Source organism: Rhinopithecus bieti, unplaced genomic scaffold (genome assembly GCF_001698545.2).
Source record: "Rhinopithecus bieti isolate Rb0 unplaced genomic scaffold, ASM169854v2 scaffold_27016, whole genome shotgun sequence".
Classification (NCBI taxonomy): Eukaryota; Metazoa; Chordata; class Mammalia; order Primates; family Cercopithecidae; genus Rhinopithecus; species Rhinopithecus bieti.
In genome coordinates, this window is record NW_016812222.1 from 480,606 (window position 1) to 498,639 (window position 18,034).

General features: G+C 43.4%; 1 protein-coding gene and 1 pseudogene across 2 annotated transcripts in view; both read right to left on the minus strand.

Annotated features, from left to right (window-relative positions):
* Positions 1-882: 882 nt before the first annotated feature.
* PSMF1 (proteasome inhibitor subunit 1) overlaps positions 883-18,034 on the minus strand; it is a 48,812-nt gene continuing 31,660 nt past the window's right edge. Inside the window, exons 5-7 of one of the 2 annotated variants that reach the window (XM_017895709.1) lie at positions 6,022-6,075; positions 4,743-4,901; positions 883-2,991 (exon numbers count right to left, since the gene is read on the minus strand). In XM_017895709.1, the coding sequence (XP_017751198.1) occupies positions 2,964-2,991; positions 4,743-4,901; positions 6,022-6,075 (241 nt within the window). In that variant the 3' untranslated portion in view covers positions 883-2,963. Of the gene's footprint in view, positions 4,188-4,742; positions 4,902-6,021; positions 6,076-18,034 lie in introns of both variants that reach the window. The other variant, XM_017895708.1, reaches the window with a different exon arrangement.
* LOC108544533 (actin, cytoplasmic 2-like) lies at positions 7,743-9,133 on the minus strand (annotated as a pseudogene).

An 18,034-nucleotide genomic window follows, 5' to 3' on the forward strand; every position in this document is an offset into this window, starting at 1 on the left:
CCTACCTGCCACACTTGCCTTTTGACCCACCCTCCAGGACAGATTCAGGACCAAGCACGGCTGCAGTGACTTGGTGCATGTGTCCTGGGGTTAATGCAGGGACGCATTAGTCCTGGGGCTCAGCTGCAGTAAAGAGAAATTTACCTTTTGTAACCAAAAAGGTTATGGTCCAGAGAGCAGCAGGATCACATCATCATTGCTACAATCTGGGGATTAGGAACTCCAGAGCCACACAGCAGCTGCCTATATCTGTGCCTTGTGGTATCCCAAGGGCAATAAAGGGCTGGGGACTTGGATGTCTGTCTTTCAGTATCTCCTTTGGTACAAAAAGTCAATAGTGGTTTACACACATACAAGTTTTATGACAGAAACAGCTGGGGATACACATGTGGGGAATCTTCCCTTGCCCTGGTGAAGCCTTATTGGAAATGTACAGAAGTAGACAAATTTAGGTGACAAAGAATACAAACTGCTCCACAGATTCTAATTTTCTCCTGTGAAGAGAGGCATGGATCATTAACAGAATGTTCTTAACAACAGTAGAAAGGGAGGCCATAGGAGAAACGAGGTTCCAAAGAGTGAGGCTGCGTGGAGCTTGCTACCTATTTTCTAATTACATGTCAACAACTAATGACCAGCCAGCACAGGCACACCACCTCCGCTGTGAGCACAATACATTCTCGGAGTTTCGGTCTCGAGAGACGCATGACTTCACAATGAAGGCTGACAGACGCTGATGACTGAGGAGATGAATGCAGTAAGAAACACAGCTAACTATTAAGAATTGGGGAAGAGACAAGCCTTGAGAGAAGGTGAGATGTGGGGGCTGCTGGTACATCATAGAAATGGTCCGAGATGGTCTACAGCACTTCACCACCAAAAGACAATTTAGAACTAGATCTTTATTCTACTTGTAATTCACTGGATAAACAAAGAAATTTCAAACCAAACCAAAGTGATGATGTGAATCTCATTAGATCTGAAAAGGTCATGAGAACTTTCTCTAGAGACAGAACCTGCCCTATATCACATCCAGCCCAGAACCATCCCCAAAAGTCTAATCAACTCCTCTGCAGCTCACCAGCCATGTTCATCCCAAGGTGGTGATTATCAAAACCATAGACTGCTCCCCAAGGAGCACTGATTCTGGTCTCTGCCTTGCGTGGTGTAAGTCAAAATTCTTTCTTAAAAAATGGAAGAGAAGACCATAATAAGATGCCACTTCACACTAACTAGGATGGCCATAAGCATGAAAAATAACAAGTGTTGGTGAGGATGTGGAGAAACTGGAACCCTCATAAATTACCAGTGTAAATGTAAAATGGTACAGCTTCTGTGGAAAACTGTCTGACAATTCCTCACAAAGTAGAATATAGCGCTACCATGTGAATCAGCAATTCCACTCCTTGGTATATACCCAAATGAACTGAAAACATCTGAAACTCAAACAACTGAAAACTCAAAAACTGGTACACAAGTGTTCTTGGCTGCATTACTCATAATAGCCTTTTTGTAGAAACAACCCAACTGTCCATCAACTGATAAAAGGATAAGCAAAATGTGATATATCCATACCATGGATACATGCTACAGCATGAATGAATCCTGAAACCATCACATGAAATGAAAGAAGCCAGACACACAAGGCCATAATATTGAGTGATTCCATTTATGAGAACTGTCCAGAAAAAACAAAAAGAAATCTTTAGAGATAGATGTTAGTGGTTGCCTGGGGCTGGGGGCAAGGTAATGGGGAGTCATGCCAATGGGTGTGTGGTTTCTTTCTGAGGTGGTGAAAATGTTCTGGAATTAGAAATGGTGGTGGATGTGCAACACTGTGAACACACTAAATCCACTGAATTGCATACTTTAAACAGGTATGTAAATTATGGGTATGTAAATTATATCTCAATAAAGCTGTTATTTAAAAAAGGAGGAACAGGTCACTTAGTGCTGATGTTTATTGCTAAGGCTCCAATCTTTTGGGTTCTACAAAATATACACCTGAAACGTTCCAACCTCCTGCTTGATGATTACTCATGACTGGAAGGAGGAAGTGGCCCAGACCAAAATAAGCACCATCAGCTTGACCAGGAAGTTCCTAAAGGCTCTATTCACTTCCTCCCATAGAACACCAAAGAAAATGACTGTGTTTCTCAGTGTCCTTGATGCAAGGAAACTCACAGAAAATGGCTGATTCTGCAGATTAATCACAATTTTGTTTTCAGAAAACAGAATTTTGTATATGACTATCTTTTCGACCTTTGCTACTAGAAAATCTAAGTGGCAAATTTATTGTTTAAATTTTATCTTTTCCTCACATCAAGATCCTAAAAGTTATCTACCTTCCCTGGTTCTGTCTGATGGTCTCTATCATCCTTTAAATATTTCCTTTTATAATAAAGGATATTTTTATGAGCAAACTGCTCTAAGTCCTTTTGGTTGCAAGTATGGTCCAATTCCAAAACAAAAACTAACATTCCTCCCACTTGCCAGCTCTCAAAGGTTATGAATAATGATTGAATCTGCACCTCTGCCTGATCTCTGGGTCTTTCTTCAAAGCAGAGATGTTCTAAAGGTTTCAAGGTGGTTGGCTTCCCTGTCTCTGGGGTCTTTTACTAAATCACTGCTTGCCATGGGGACTGACAGAAGTACCCAGGTTGTTGCGCATGACAGCCTCCCCACCCAGGCCCAGCTTCCATCTGAGACTGACCCTGGGCCTAGGCATCGGTTTAGTTTTCATCTACCTGTTTTCAGGCTACCTCAGAAGAGCTACGGTACCTTCTTTACCTACAGGTAAATAATAGGTCCTAATTTAGGGGAAGGAATCCAAGGAGCTGAGAAATGAAAGGACCCACATATGGTTGAAATGCTAGCTGCAGAGCGGAAGTGACTACCGCCTTGATCTCGTGCCTCTTAGCCTGGTGCTCTATCGTGCTCTTTCCACTCCAGAACAGGGCTCATCACTGCCCGCGTCTGTCAGGCCTCGGGCTGAAAAGGATCCGGAGAACACCAAAGGTCAGGTGGGCCAGGATACAAGGCACAGGACTCCCTGCTCCTCCCGAAGTTCAACACCATACTCAGATGTAGTCCAAGCTCCTGTGCTCGGTCTGGGCCCCATGGGGTCCAAAAACCAGAGTTAGGCAAGAACCACACAAGGTTCAAAGGAAGTATGGCCTTGAATCATCATTCTTTTCCTCTGCCCCAGTTTACAGGGGTTACCAAACACAGAATGAGACATCCAAATGCTTTAGAGCAAGAAAGCCACCTCCAGTTTCATAGGGTTGGCACAAGGTCCTAAGAGGAGAAGGGACTTGCTTAGGGTCAGTCACTAAGTTAGTGGCAAAAATAAGATTAGCCTTCAGGTCTGCTCTGTTTTTTCCTTGGCTTTTTGACTACTGTTGCCCATGCACAGATGGACCTACAAAACTGGCCCAGACAGGAATAGCTGGAGGATTTTGCCTCATCAGAATGATGCAGTCTTTCCACAATGTTCCTGCCCTTGTGAAAGTCATCCTTGTGGCCTATGGGATTCCAGTCACTCACTTCCATTCGTGCAGCCAGATGGGGACCCATCTTAGTAATGTCAGGAGCAATGGCAATTAATGAACGGAAGGTGCCTGAGAAGCAAGAATGGGCCCTGGGCAGGAAAAAAGAGTCATTCAGCCCTACAGAAACTCAAACTCTAAAGTCTCATAAATGGAAGGAGCTATGCATTAATGTAAAAAGAAAAGTGGGAAGCCGGCAACAGGAATTCTGTATTGACATTTGGTTCTTAATAATAACATCCAAAATGCATTCTGTTCTTATAGCACTGCATCTGGTCGAGGATATATGTTGCTGAAGGTTGCCGGAGTCTCCCTTGGGAAGTGGGGAGGAGTTGGTGGTGAAAGGGGAGGAGCTGGTGGTGAAAGAGACACACTGATTTCTCTTTGGGAGCTATCCACAGCTAGGTGGAGAGCTGCAGCAGGTGTCTTGGCTCTGATAAGGGGTGGGAAGGCTATCCCAGCCGGCCTGCAAACATATGAGCAGAATCCCTTGCCCCCAGTCTGCAAGAACATGGTTGCTGATGGGGACAGCAGTGGCAGCTCCAGGAGAGTGGAGGGAAGCCTGGGATGTTACATTCTTGAGGCCTTCACAGGTACATGTCATCGTAGCCCGGCGGGGGGAGATGGTCTGGGTTAGGTCTGGAATGGAAAGAGGGGCTGATGAGTTGGAGTGATGGAGAGACCAGGGGGACATGGGCAGACGTGACCCTGCACTGAGGGAACCTGCCCTTCAAAATGATGTGGTGGTGTGAGGAATTTAAAAACATGCACTCAAGAGCCAGACAGCCTGGGTTTGAATCCTGACTCCCCCACTTGGTATAAGTTACCTAATCTTTCAGGGTCTCACTTTCTGCATCTATAAAATGTAGACACCACTATCTACCCAAGACTCCTGAAGAAAGGATCCAATGAGTTTCTGACACATACTTAACTTTCAAGAACTATTAGTTCCTCCTCCTACTTTGAGTCCTCCCCAGAGGGGAGCTGGGGAAAGAGAGGCATTGAGGGATAGGGAGCTCCTAGAAGGCTCCAGGGAGGCATCAGGCAGGGACCTGGAGGAGGCTCCACTCTCCTGGCAGCAACAGGTGAAGGCAGCAGCAACTGTGTGCCTGGGGCTAGAAACCTTCGTTGCTGCCACACTGAGCCAAGCTGCCATCAGGTCCTACTTCTCAGCATACCTGAGTGACTACCTACCCAGGTGGGCTGGTCCCAATGGGTCCAAAGGGGTCAAAGCGAGCTCCTGGGGGCACAGCGCCTGGAGGAAGCCGGTTCGGGAGGCCTGAGGAAGGGTCAATAAGTGCTCTTGGGAAGCCAGATCTCAGGGGATCCACAATCATGCCACCTCTCCGATGCCTAAGGCAAGAAGAAAAGTTGGGTAAGCAGGTGTGGCAAGGACTGCCGCTGGAGAACAGGTGAGGGAGGTGAGAATGGACCAAGAATGGCTGGGTTGTCTAATGTGGATGGCCCAAGCAGACATGTGGATGGCTGCCTGAGAGCCAGCAAAAAGTGGGCAAGGGCAAGAACACAAAGCCTATACGAAGAGCATACTTCACAGCTGAGTACTTTTGGCTCTGCAGGGGTTGGTTCTTCTGCACAGTGCTTTTGGTTCTGTAGGGCTCCTCAAAATTGAGATCCCTGCCACATCCTATACCCAAGAGGGCCAACTTGATCAAGACCAAGAGCCAGAACTTGCCAAGGTCAACTTCAATGCACTCACAAGGTTCTGCAGGGTGCTACTTTAGGTTTAAGACTAATAATAGCATTGAGAAAATTTGTGATGTTGGTTTTTTCTGCTCTTTCCCTTAAGGGCCTCAGGGCAATTTCTGACTGCCTGTAGATTGCCTAAGTCTGGCTCCTGACAGCATCTGTCCCTCATGGAGTTCCATGGACCTGACCTCATGTGCTCAAACTAGGATGAATGAGCTGATGGTTCCCAAAATTTTGAGGTCACTGCTTAGTTATATTCCCACTGTCTATGAATGAGATGCTGAAGTTGGGATCACTTTGCAGCAGAGGTTAAAATCTAGTTGGAATCATTCAGGGAAGAGAGTGGAGAGCAGAGGCTATAGTAACTTTGTTGGATGCATGATAAGAACCATCCAGAGTCTAATGGGGCTCAGAGGCTCCCTTTATCAAGTGGGGTAATCTCTGAATAGCCCTGAGCTGCCCTAAGGCCCACTATGTGCTCTTCACTATACAGTTGATAAACTAGGGTGGGCAGGGGGACCGGGAAATGGCAGAAGAGCTGCCTGCTGGGCTTGCTCACCTCCCTGCCAACACTCAGCGCTCTCCTGCACTGCTCTAGCTGAAGAGGGGCGCACATGTGGCAGTGCTTTCTCAGCCGCTCAGCAACAACTCCCTCCTCCACCCCAAAGGAAGAGACTGACTGAAAACTCTAAAATTAGAAGATGAACTGGGGCCGAAAAGCCACAAGAGCAAGTTGTGTTGCTGCCACCTCCCCAGCAGTACTCACCCAAAAGGGTCTAAGTCTTCTCCCCCGATAGCAAATGGGCCCAGGGGATCACACCTGAAACAAACAAGAGACAATTACTGCAAGTCCCAGAGCAGCCAGGCACCTGATACATGTGGGATCACAAACACACTTGCAGGCATGGCAAACCCCTGCATGAGACCATAACACAAGGGATATTTCAGGGTGGTCCTTGGCTCAGATGAACAATGATAATCCTACAATGACAATTATGTAAGAAGGGCGGAACACAAACCTAAAAACATAGATTAAAATATTAAATATTAATATTTTAAAATAGTAATATTGGTAACCTCCAGATAAATTTTGTCCTTGAAGCTTGATCAGCAGTGGATTGTAGAACTTGTTGCTGATTTTGACCTTGTATTCAAGTTAACTGTTCTCTTGGTATTTGTTTAATACTCTGTTCATGTCTTTGATTTCAACCCTTAGCACATGTGGTTTGGGCACTTCATGACTGAGATGAAGAACATGCCTGTGGAAGACAAGTCCATCTTTCTCAGTTTCTTCAACTTTGTATAATGAACCAAGAAGTTTTACATCAGAAAAATATTATTCTTAAACCCGAGGTCAGGAGATCGAGACCATCCTGGCTAACACAGTGAAACCCCGTCTCTACTAAAAAAATACAAAAAACTAGCCGGACGAGGTGGCAGGCGGCTGTAGTCCCAGCTACTCGGGAGGCTGAGGCAGGAGAATGGCGTGAACCCGGGAGGCGGAGTTCGCAGTGTGCCGAGATCCGGCCACTGCACTCCAGCCTGGGTGACAGAGCGAGACTCTGCCTCAAAAAAAAAAAAAAAAAAAAAAACCCAAAGCTAAGATTCAGACAGAAGCTTCCAAGGTAGAGACAGATGTATGGAGTCACATATAGCTAGAACAGTGCTTCTCAACCTTTTTGTCAATATAGCCCTGTATAAAATTTTAGTACTATAGATGTACTGTGTATCTGTTTATGCATTGTACCTGAAGGAGGGCCACAAACCACTGTAATCTCTAGGACTGCCCCGACCCCAAGAGCCGATTTCTGCCTTCATGGAGAATGCATGAGCTAGAAAGCACATAAATGACTGCATGCTTTCTGGAGAGTAATTCTATATTATCTCTGTAATATATATAGATACAGATACACATAAAAATACATAGTCCTTCAGAAGTTTTATATGTCTTTTTTTTTTTAATGGCAGCATTTTTATTTTTTTTCTTACACAATGATGTGCTGCTAGGCCTAATGTTCTCACATAACAGTAAAAAAAAACAAAATTTGTTGTCATCTCTTAAAGACTCAAGAATTGCATACCAAAAAAAACCTTACATAAATGAAAAGGATGAATAAATTTACAGGTGTAAATGCAAACCGCTTCCAGCTCAAGGCAAGTAACACCCCATGGTGTTCTGGCAGGAAGACATCAGCTAAGAAAGGAAACTGGGTCCTACAGGCAAGACAGAAATGACAACTGGTTCAGGAGCCCTTGCCAGCCTCTAGAGAAATCCCAGAATACTCAGCCCGGATACATTAATACCCTGCACCAGTGGGAGACTGCCAGCCACACAGACCCACCAAGTCATGGACTTGTCTTCCACAGGCATGTTCTTCATCTCAGTCATGAAGTGCCCAAACCACATGTGCTAAGGGTTGAAATCAAAGGCATGAACAGAGTATTAAACAAATACCAAGAGAACAGTTAACTTGAATACAAGGTCAAAATCAGCAACAAGTTCTACAATCCACTGCTGATCAAGCTTCAAGGACAAATTTCTTTCCAAAAGCTTATTCCAGTTTTATGAGACTGGCATGAGGTGTATACATTTGTCAGGGGCAAATTTATACATCTGAATTACCCTATGCAGCAAATGCTACACATCTGCTTGTAGTCCATTTAGAAGCATTTGCGGTGGACATGGAGGGGCCCAACTCGTCATACTCCTGCTTGCTAACCCACATCTGCTGGAAGGTGGACAATGAGGCCAGGATGGAGCTGCTGATCTACACGGAGTACTTGCGCTCTAGGAGCGCAATGATCTTGATCTTCCTTGTGCTGGACACCAGGGCAGTGATCTCTTTCTGCATCCTGTTGGAGATGCCTGGGTACATGGTGGTGCCACTGGCCAGCACCGTGTTGGTGTACAGGTCCTTGTGGATGTCCACATCACACCTTATGATGGAGCTGAAGGTGATCTCATGGATGCTGCAAAATTCCACGCCCAGAAAGAAGGGCTGGAACAACGCCTCCAAATACTGGAACTGCATGTTGCCAATGGTAATTACCTGGCTGTCAGGTAGTTTGTAGCTTTTCTCCAGGGAGGAGGATGATGTGGCGGTGGGCATCTCCTGCTCAAAGTCCAGGGCGACGTAGCACTGCTTCTCCTTGATGTCATGCACGATCTCCCGCTCGGCCGTGCTAGTGAAGTTGTAGTCACACTCTACGAGAATCTTCATGAGGTGGTCAGGTTCTGGCCAGCCAGGTCCAGACACAGGATGGCGTGGGGAGGGCACAGCCCTCGTAGACAGGCACTGTGTGTGACTCCATCTCCAGAATCCATGATAATGACAGTAGTGCGCCCAGAGGCATAGAAGTATGGCCTGGACTGCCACGTACATGTCCAGGGTATTGAAGGTCTCAAACGTGATATGAGCCATCTTCTCTCTGTTGGCCTTGGGGTTTAGGGGGCCCTCAGTCAGCAGCACCAGGTGCTCCTCCAGGAACACATGCAGCTTGCTGTAGCCGGTGTGATGCCAGATCTTCTCCATGTCTTCCTGTTTGGTGACAATCCTGTGCTCGATGGGGTACTTCAGTGTCAGGATGCTGTGCTTGCTCTGGTAGAAGTCCTTCTGGCCCATCCCCACCATCATGCCCTGGTGTTGGGAGCACCTGACGGTGGAGGGAAACATGGTTCGAGGAGCGTCATCCCCAGCAAAACCAGCTTTGCACATGCTGGAGCCATTGTCAATGACAAGTATGGCAATCTCTTCTTCCATTGTGATTGGTGGAGGAGCGGGAAGAGTTCCTCCTTCTAGGCGGCAGAGCAGTGGGAAGATGTGGAACACAGGCCGGCAGTAGTGAGTGAGACCCTCTTATATATCTCTATATTCTTTGATCTGATAATTTTATGTCGAGGTGTTCATTTTAAATAAAGAATAAAGAATTTAAATTAAAATATATTCACAGAGACATCAATCAAGGAAACTGCAGTCAGCTTAAATGGAGACCAGTTAGGAACATCATGGCAGGTTCCTAAATGTAGCCATGGAAACAATAAAAACCATGTTCTGAGAATGTTTTAAAATGATGTGGAAAAACACTCATGCTGTAATGTTAAGTATCGAGGGGAAATGGGGTTTATCAACAGCCTAGGGAAATTAACTGTGAAAAATGTCTGTATGCAGGGTAGTGGTGGTGGTATGTATAATTACAACTAGAAAGAAGTGTACTGAGAGTGTAAACAGTGACAGTTACTCCTGGGTGGTGAGGTATTTCTTTATACTTTCCTGTTTTTTCTCTAATGGATATGGATATAATACAACAAAAATCTTTATAATTTTGAAAGATGTGCTTTGGAATCTTCGCAGAGCCCTGGCAAGAAATACAAACCTGACAGTTTCGGGGCAGTGGCAGGTTCCTGCCAGACCTTGGGAAAGCCTTATATATAGCAGCTAATCTAAGCTACCAGGTAAGAAGCCATTAATTAGAGAACTGGGAAAAAATCCAAAAGTAGGTGCTCCTCCAGTCAGTTCCACCTGATGGGTTGGAATCGCAGAATACTGTGATTTAAATGGACAAGGCCAGGTTTCCGAGGGAAGGAATTTTTCCTGACCTAGGTTACTACTCCCAAGCCACAGTTCATGGAGCTAGCAGTCAAAGTTTCTAGCAGCCTCCAATATCCTGCCCAACTGGAGGCAGACCAGGTGGTGCCAGAGGGCAGTGAGCATCTTACCTGACTCCATGAAGTGCCCCCCGACAGAGTGGCAAACACAGGGGGCTTCTAGTGGCTGTTAAAATGCTTGGGAATAAAGAGTCTTGATTGCTCTGAAATATGCAACCATCTCTATTTTTCTCTCTGGACCATGAAATATGGGGAGGAGAGAAGAAACAGAGAACAAGAAAGGCCAGAAAGGCAGTTGCAGGCTGGGCACGGTGGCTCATGCCTGTAATCCCAGCACTTTGGGAGGTTGAGGTGGGCAAATCACTTGAGGCCAGGAGTTCGAGACCAGCCTGGCCAGCATGGCAAAACCATATCTCTAAAGGCCGAGTGCAGTGGTTGACGCCTGTAATCCAAGCACTTTGGGAGGTCGAGGTGGGAGGACTGAGAGTCCAGGAGTTCGAGACTAGCCTGGGCAACACAGTGAGACCCCCCCATCTCTATTATTAAGGAAAAATAGATGCTGTATTTCCTAAGTTGTTTTTGCTATTAACATTTTAATGGCCAATACATACTCAAGAGAAGTAAATTTTTAAAATTTACTTAATTTTCTATTGCAAGCATTGATGATGTTTCTGGGGTATGCATGTGTAACTACTGTACTTAATACCTTTCATGTACATTTTTTTTTCTCTATGTTAGAAAACAGATATCTTACCTTCTGTCACTCCACTACTATATGATGGGAACAAAGAACTAATGTTTCTTTGGTCAACTAATTGAAAGGAGTTGTGCTCAGGAGCCTCAACTGCACCTGACTGAGATGATTAGGTCTTGGTCCTTCAAGTTAATGACATCTAGATAACATTTTAGACTGAGTTGATGCAGTAATGCGTTAAGACTCTTGGAAACCTCAGGGGAAGAAAGATATATTTCATATTTGAGAGGCCAGAGAACAGACTGTGGTAGATGGAATTCAATCCCCTCTCAAGACTCCACAACTCCTAATCCCCAGTACCTATGAATGTGATGAGAAAGCAATCCTGTGATTGTTTTGTTATATGGCACAGTTGACCTCAAAAGGGCACATTATCTCAGTGGGCTAATCTAATAAACAGGAACCCTTAAAAGCACAGAACATGGAATGTGGCAGAAGAAGAATGCCCAAGAAGAGACTTAACACAGCACTGCTGGCTTTGAAGAGGAGGCAGCCACATGAGAAGAAATGCAGAAGGTCTTATGGAACTGAGGGAGAGGGATAGGAACCTTAGTCTTATAACCACAAGGAACTGAATTCTGCTAATGACCTGAATGAGCCAAGCAAATCCATATTCTTGACCTAGAGAATTATGACATAATAAGTGGGTGCAGTTTAAAGCCACTAAGTTCGTGGAAATTTATGATGCACACATATGCTGCAAATACTTTCCTCACTTTACTAGCCTTACACTTTGAGTTCAGTTAGCTAACAGAGGTTACGAAGACACTGTTTTTCTAAGTAATTTAAAAGAATAATGAGACTGACTCCAGCATTGGTAAGGATAGGAAAATGACACTGAAACATAGAATGTCAATTAACACAACTGTTTAGAAGGGCAACTGAGCAATAAGTATGAAAATCTCTATAAACAGACTTGGTCCTTAATGTAGTAATTCTATAGGAATCTATTCTAAGGAAACATTGAGAGACGTGCCCCAAATTGCATAAAAGTATGTCCATAAAAGTAATGAATCATTAGTTACGGTAGCCCCAAACCAGAAATGACAGGCTAAAAAGAGAACTTGCATCGTCCTTGAGTTTTCTTCCCTTCATTAAGCCAACCCATCGGCAAGTCCTGCCAGGTGTACTTCCAAACAGACCCTAGAGCCACCTGTCTTATATACCACCATCTACCACCGACCACCACTATTTCTTGCCTGGCTGCCTGTGTCAGCTTCTTCTCTGGGTCTGTTTTTACTCTTGTCCCTCTATAATCCATCTCTACAAAGGAGCCAGAGGGTTATTTTGTTTTTTAATGTAAACAATATGAAGTCCCTCCCTTGTAAAACCTGCCCAGTGGCTTCCCATTTTCCTGATGTTGGCCCCATGGGCTACATGCACTGGCCTGTGCTTACCCCACGGTGTCATCTCCTATGTCTCTGCTCCACTGCTGTACTGTGTTCCAACCAGTACTTGGAGCAATCCAAGCCAAGGCCATTTCTTTGTTCTTCGAGCAATCTAAGCCAAGCTCATTTCTTCTGAAACAACTGCCAATATATGTAACAAAAGTGGGAAATACTAAGGGCTGAATCCTGCTCCAATGCTCATGAGATATGTTGCTTTGGGCAAGTCAAGCTCTTGGTGCTTCAGTTTTCTTTTGCACAAAACAGAGATATCAAGAGCATCTACCTCATTCTCTTATGAGGCTTAAAAGAGATTGTTTTACATATATTTTACACTTACTGTAACTGCTCAGCCCACAGGGAAAGCTCAATAAATATTAACCATGTTAACATGTACACTGTCAGAATATGACTGGGATTCTTCAAGAGAAAAAAAAAATCCGTGGTTAACCGAGTCCCAACCACATAACTTTTCAAAACATTGATGGCTCCCATCACCCCATGGATCAAATCCAGCTTCTTAGCACACACTGGCCTTGTGATTTGGTCCTCACATTCATCTTTTCTCCCTTCACATGCTGACATGAGTGAAACAAAAACTCCCCCACTTGTACAAGATGATTTCATAGCCCCATTGGTACCCATCGTTCCCTCTGCATAAAAGTCAATTACCGTCAATACCATAGAACTTTTATTGGTCCTTTAAAACTTAGCTCATCAGGCATCATCTCTATGAAACCTTTCCTTCTACCCTTCAGATTAATTACTCTTCAATGAGGTTCAGCAGATCTCAGACATACTTCTAAAATTATTTTTAAAAGATTTATGATCTGGAATGAAAAGGGCAATTAGCCCCAATCAACTGTGAGCTCCTTGAAGGCTGAGTCCACACCTCATGACATATTCCCAGTAAGTGGCACATGATGGACTCAGGTTCAAATTCTGGCCTCACCATTTCACAGCTATGTGACCCAGGGCAAGTTATAAAATCTCCAAGCCCTAGCTTTCTCTTGTGTAAAATACAGATAATAGTATCTACGTCACAGGGTTGTTACATATATATTAAATGAGAATGCTTACAAAAGTGTAGTGCCTGTACATTTAGAGTCCAATAAGTAGAATTCAGTAATTTACTATTATAACACAACTTTTCCTTCTTACTGTTGTGAGGAAGTTACTTACTGTACATGAACTTCAGCTTCCTTACCTGCAAAATGGGGAGAGCCCTTATCAATCTCATGGAATTGTTGAGGGGATTAAATAAGAGCACAGGGATTAAATGCCCAGCATTTGTCTGGAATCATTGGCACTTAATAAATAAATACTGGCTATATAAATGTTATTGAACCAAAGGGATATTATGTGACTCCAACGGGAAAAGAATGAAAACAAATTTTAAGAATAGAGAATAGTTTCACAAGTAATGAAAAATGAAAATTAAATTATTAAAGTAACATAGGTAGAGGACAATCTTTTCAAAATATGGTGCTGGACCAACTGGATAGCAATGTGGAAAAATACAAATCTCACGTCACACATAAAAAATATTTTAAATGGATTATAGATCTAAATATAGAAGGGAAACCATTAAAGCTTCTAGGAGAAAATATACGAGGATTTCTCCATGACCTTGGCATAGGGCAAAGACTTCTTAAACAAAAATCAAAAGAGCATGAAACAAAGGGAAAGAACTGATAAGCTAGATTATATAAAAATTAAGAATGTTTTAACAATTTAAAAAAATCCCATTAACAGGGTAAAAAGGCAAGCTACAGAGGGGAGGAAGACATTTGTAATGCATTTATTTAACGAAGGACTTAACTTCAGAATGTATAAACAATGCCAACAGTCATAAAAAGACAAGCCAATAGAAAAATGAACAAGAGATTTGATTACCTCTTCACAAAAGATGAAATCCAAATGGCTAGTAAACCTCAAGAAAAAAAAAATTTTAAATATGGCTCATGGACATGAGCCACATTTTACCATGAGGTCAAAACTATTTTATCTCAGAAACTGTTTGCTTTTTTTTGCTGTGTTGACATTTGCACTGATGGTGCAAAAGCAATAGTGGGTGGAACTGCTGATGCCATAGTATGACTCAAAGCAGTAGCACTGACCTGGCAGTCACTGCATCCTCCCTTACCACTCACTCACCCACATCTAGCTTCACTTTAGCATGTACTTCATGAAGAGGTATAGATTGTCAAGTTTTGTAAAATTTCAGTATTTGAATATGTCTTTTTAATATTCTGTGTGAAGTGGGAAATGGGCATAAAGCACTTCTTTTTTTGTTTTTTTGAGACAGGGTTTTGCTGTTGCCCAGGCTGGAGTGCAGTGGTATGATCACGGCTCACCACAACCTCCACCTCCTAGGCTCAAGCAATCCTCCCACCTCGGCCTCTCAAGTAGCTGGGACTCCAGGGCCACGCCACCACACCCAGCTAATTTTCAGAGACAGAGTTCACCATGTTGACCAGGCTGGTCTCAAACTTCTAGGCTCAAGCAACTCACTTGCCTCAGCCTCCTGAAGTGCTGGGATTACAGGCATGGGCCATCACATCTGGCCTTGCATAAAGCACTTCTGCTGCACACAGAGGCACAGTGGTTGTCTTGATGAAAAGTACTTGTGCAGTTGTTCAAGTCACTAGCTGAAGCAGTCATTTTTTCACAGAAAACATTTTTTTTTTTTTACTTGAAAGAATGACAAACCATGCTTATTCAGACTTGGCTACATAGCAGGCATCTTCTCCAAAAGGATGTGAGCCCATTACTTCAAGGAAAATAATGAATGGTATTTACTGCCAATGAGAAAATTCAAGTTTTCAAGCAAAAATCAGCAATGATATTATATAATAAAATGTGTGAACTTTGAGAGCAGATCTGCATATCTCAGTGAATCAATATTTTCCAAATGACCAAAATACACAATCTTCTATAACAGTATTATACACAGGTAAAAGGTCCATTCAAAGGGCATGATAGACCAGTGGATTTTAATGTAACAGATATATAAAAAAGTTCACTGATATGGATTCAGATTCCACATTACAACTAACCCTTACAAAAACTACTACTTGTCAAGTTGGCTCAACAGTAAAGAAGAGGCCAGGCGCGGTGGCTCACACCTGTAATCCCAGCACTTTGGGAGGCCAAGGTGGGCGGATCGTGAGGTCAGGAGATCGAGACCATCCTGGCTAACACAGTGAAATCCTGTCTCTACTAAAAATACAAAAAAAAAAAAAAATCAGCCGGGTATGGTGGCAGGCACCTGTAGTCCCAGCTACTAGGGAAGCTGAGGCAGGAGAATGGTGTGAACTCGGGAGGCGGAGCTTGCAGTTAGCCAAGATCACGCCACTGCACTCCAGCCTGGGCGACAGAGCGAGACTCCGCCTCAAACAAACAAAACAGTAAAGAAGAATATCTATAATTATTTGAAAAGGTTATTAAACTAGTCCTTTTTTCCAACAACTGATATGTGAAAGGCTTCAATGAAAACAACATATCCCCTACAGACTGAATGCAGAAGCAGAAACGAGAATCTAGTTGTCTTTCATTAAGCCAGACATTAAAGAGATTTGCAAAAATGTAAAAGAATGTTACTCTTCTAAATTTTGTTTTGAAAAGATATTTTCAGAGAAATTTGTTATTTATATTAACACTTATGGGCTTATTTTTAAATGAATGAATAAATGTGCATTTTGAAAATATCATTTGTAACTGCTAATGCAGTAAATATTGATACATATAACCCATATAAGAGCTCTCTGGGGTCCTCAATAATTTTTAGAGTGCTAGAGGGTTCCTCAGAACATAAAGTTTGAGGTCCTCCAGTGTAAGCAATATAACTCAAGGAAGTAAAAGAAAAAAAACCCTAATACACAGGGATGTTCATAGCTGTACTATTTACAATGAAAAATTAGAAATGCTTGAAATACCACATAGAAGTGATATAAACCATAGCATACTAGTAAAATGAAATATCAGATGCTAAAAGAGTTATGTTTAGCACTTTAGTAAATAGATTATGAAATTTAAAAAGAAAATGCAGAATGCAAACTATTTGGAACACTTAAAAATATGTAAAGATACAGACTGGTTGGGATTAAAAATCAATTCAGAATGACATAAATAAGAGCTTTATATCTAAAGATTTCTTTTTAAAGAAGCTGGTTAAACATAGAAAAAATGTTTTTTTCAAAACATGGAGCAAGATTTGGGGCATACAGTCTCCTGACTATCAGAGGACAGATAATGACAATAAAAAGTTAGGCTGGATAAAAAAATATTTTCCTTACAGATGGGTTGTTTTCAGTAATTCTTTCCTAGACATCTCAGGAGTAGGAAAGACCTGCCCACCTCCAATTTTCCACTACAACGGAATGTCTTCTCTAGCTATACTCCTCGCCTAGACACACCCAGTATCACAGCAGACCTAGAATCCTTTACAAGCTGCAGCCATACATCACTACACACCTAGGGAAACAAGTCTCTACGCTCTAGGGCAGACAATCCCAACTTTAGTTTGTATTTGCAAATTTCCAGGTGTGAGATAGGCAAAACAAGAGTGTTTAAGGCGAGGGGTGAGACACAGGACTGTGTCCTATGGGAAGGAGTAGAGGCTGCTATTTCTGCTCAGAGCACCAGCCAAGGGTGTTCAGTGATGGCTGCTCAGTGATGGGATAATTAACACCCTGCAGCAGACAGAAAGGCCAGCTGCTGTGCTGCTTTTTGCCTCCTTCCTGCCTGTGGCTTCACCCCAAAACTAGGCATTTCGGGGGAAAGGAAAAGGTGGAAGTTTGAGTGCCTGGTTGCTGAGCAACGTGGTGGTGATGCGAGCTGTAGTAAAGGAACCACAGCTATCTGAGCTCACGGACAAATGGGGCTGGCCAAGGAACAAGCAGAGAGTGGGGGCAGAGGCAGGTGAGGTGAGTGCAGAGGGGAGATCTGATAGGCTGCCAATTTGCTAGAGGCTAAGAAAAAGCCTCCTAAACATTCTGCCTCCTCTTCCAACCATCTCTCCAGTTCAGTGCCTTAGTCTTATGAAATAGGTCTGCCTGAGAAAGATTTAATTGAGGAGGGGAAAGGAGATGGGCTTTTCTCCATAATCAGTCTACACTACATTGAATTTGTACACACACTGCTTATTACATGAACTAACGCCGACAGGTGCAGTGGGAAAAGCACGAGCTGCTGAATTAGACCCACTTCGGGGTAAATCCCAGTGCTCACCCTCCCAGGGAGATAACGCTGAGAAGCTACGTGCTACCTCTCTCAGCCACTGTCTCTTCCCCTGTAAACAGGGATGCCACTGATCTTCTTGTAGGGCTGTCCAGAAGATGAGCAACCATATATTAACACACTTGGTTCACAGACCAACACACAGTGAACAGCCAAGAAAGGGAAATTACTTCTGTCCTCAACACAGGGTGATGATGATGATGATAACGCAAACAATGTCTATAATGGACCTAGGCCTGGGCCTAAATACAGTTGCCCAACACCCTCTCTGGGCTGACACTCTCACACCTAATCCTACATCAAATCTGTTTTGGGGGGAAGATGGTAGTATTTAAAAAAAAATAAAACAAGGTTATTTTTTGAGAGACCCTCTACTCATTAAATCTTCAATCTTCTTCTCATCTTTGCCAGCTACCTGAATGGGAATCCACTGAGTATTTTTTTCCAGTGACCAGTTACTAGACCATTGAATAATTATTGAATGTCAACATGTGACATCCATCATCACATTCAATCCTACAAAACCTCTGAGACAGCTGTAATTATTCCCAAGGTGCAGATGAGAAACCTGAGGCTCCAAGAGGCTAAATATGCTAAGAGACAGGGAAAGGTACAAGCTCAGGGTTTGAACACAGCTGATCAATCTCCAAAGCCTGTGCTCCTAACTGCTACAAAATACTCTTCTTGACATGAAGGGAGAGGTGAGGCAGCGAAGGAAGGGGACCAAGTTCTTCCTTCAGAGTGGTATGGAGGAGGCACAAGCTTGATCTTCTGCCTGAACCTCTCCAACCCA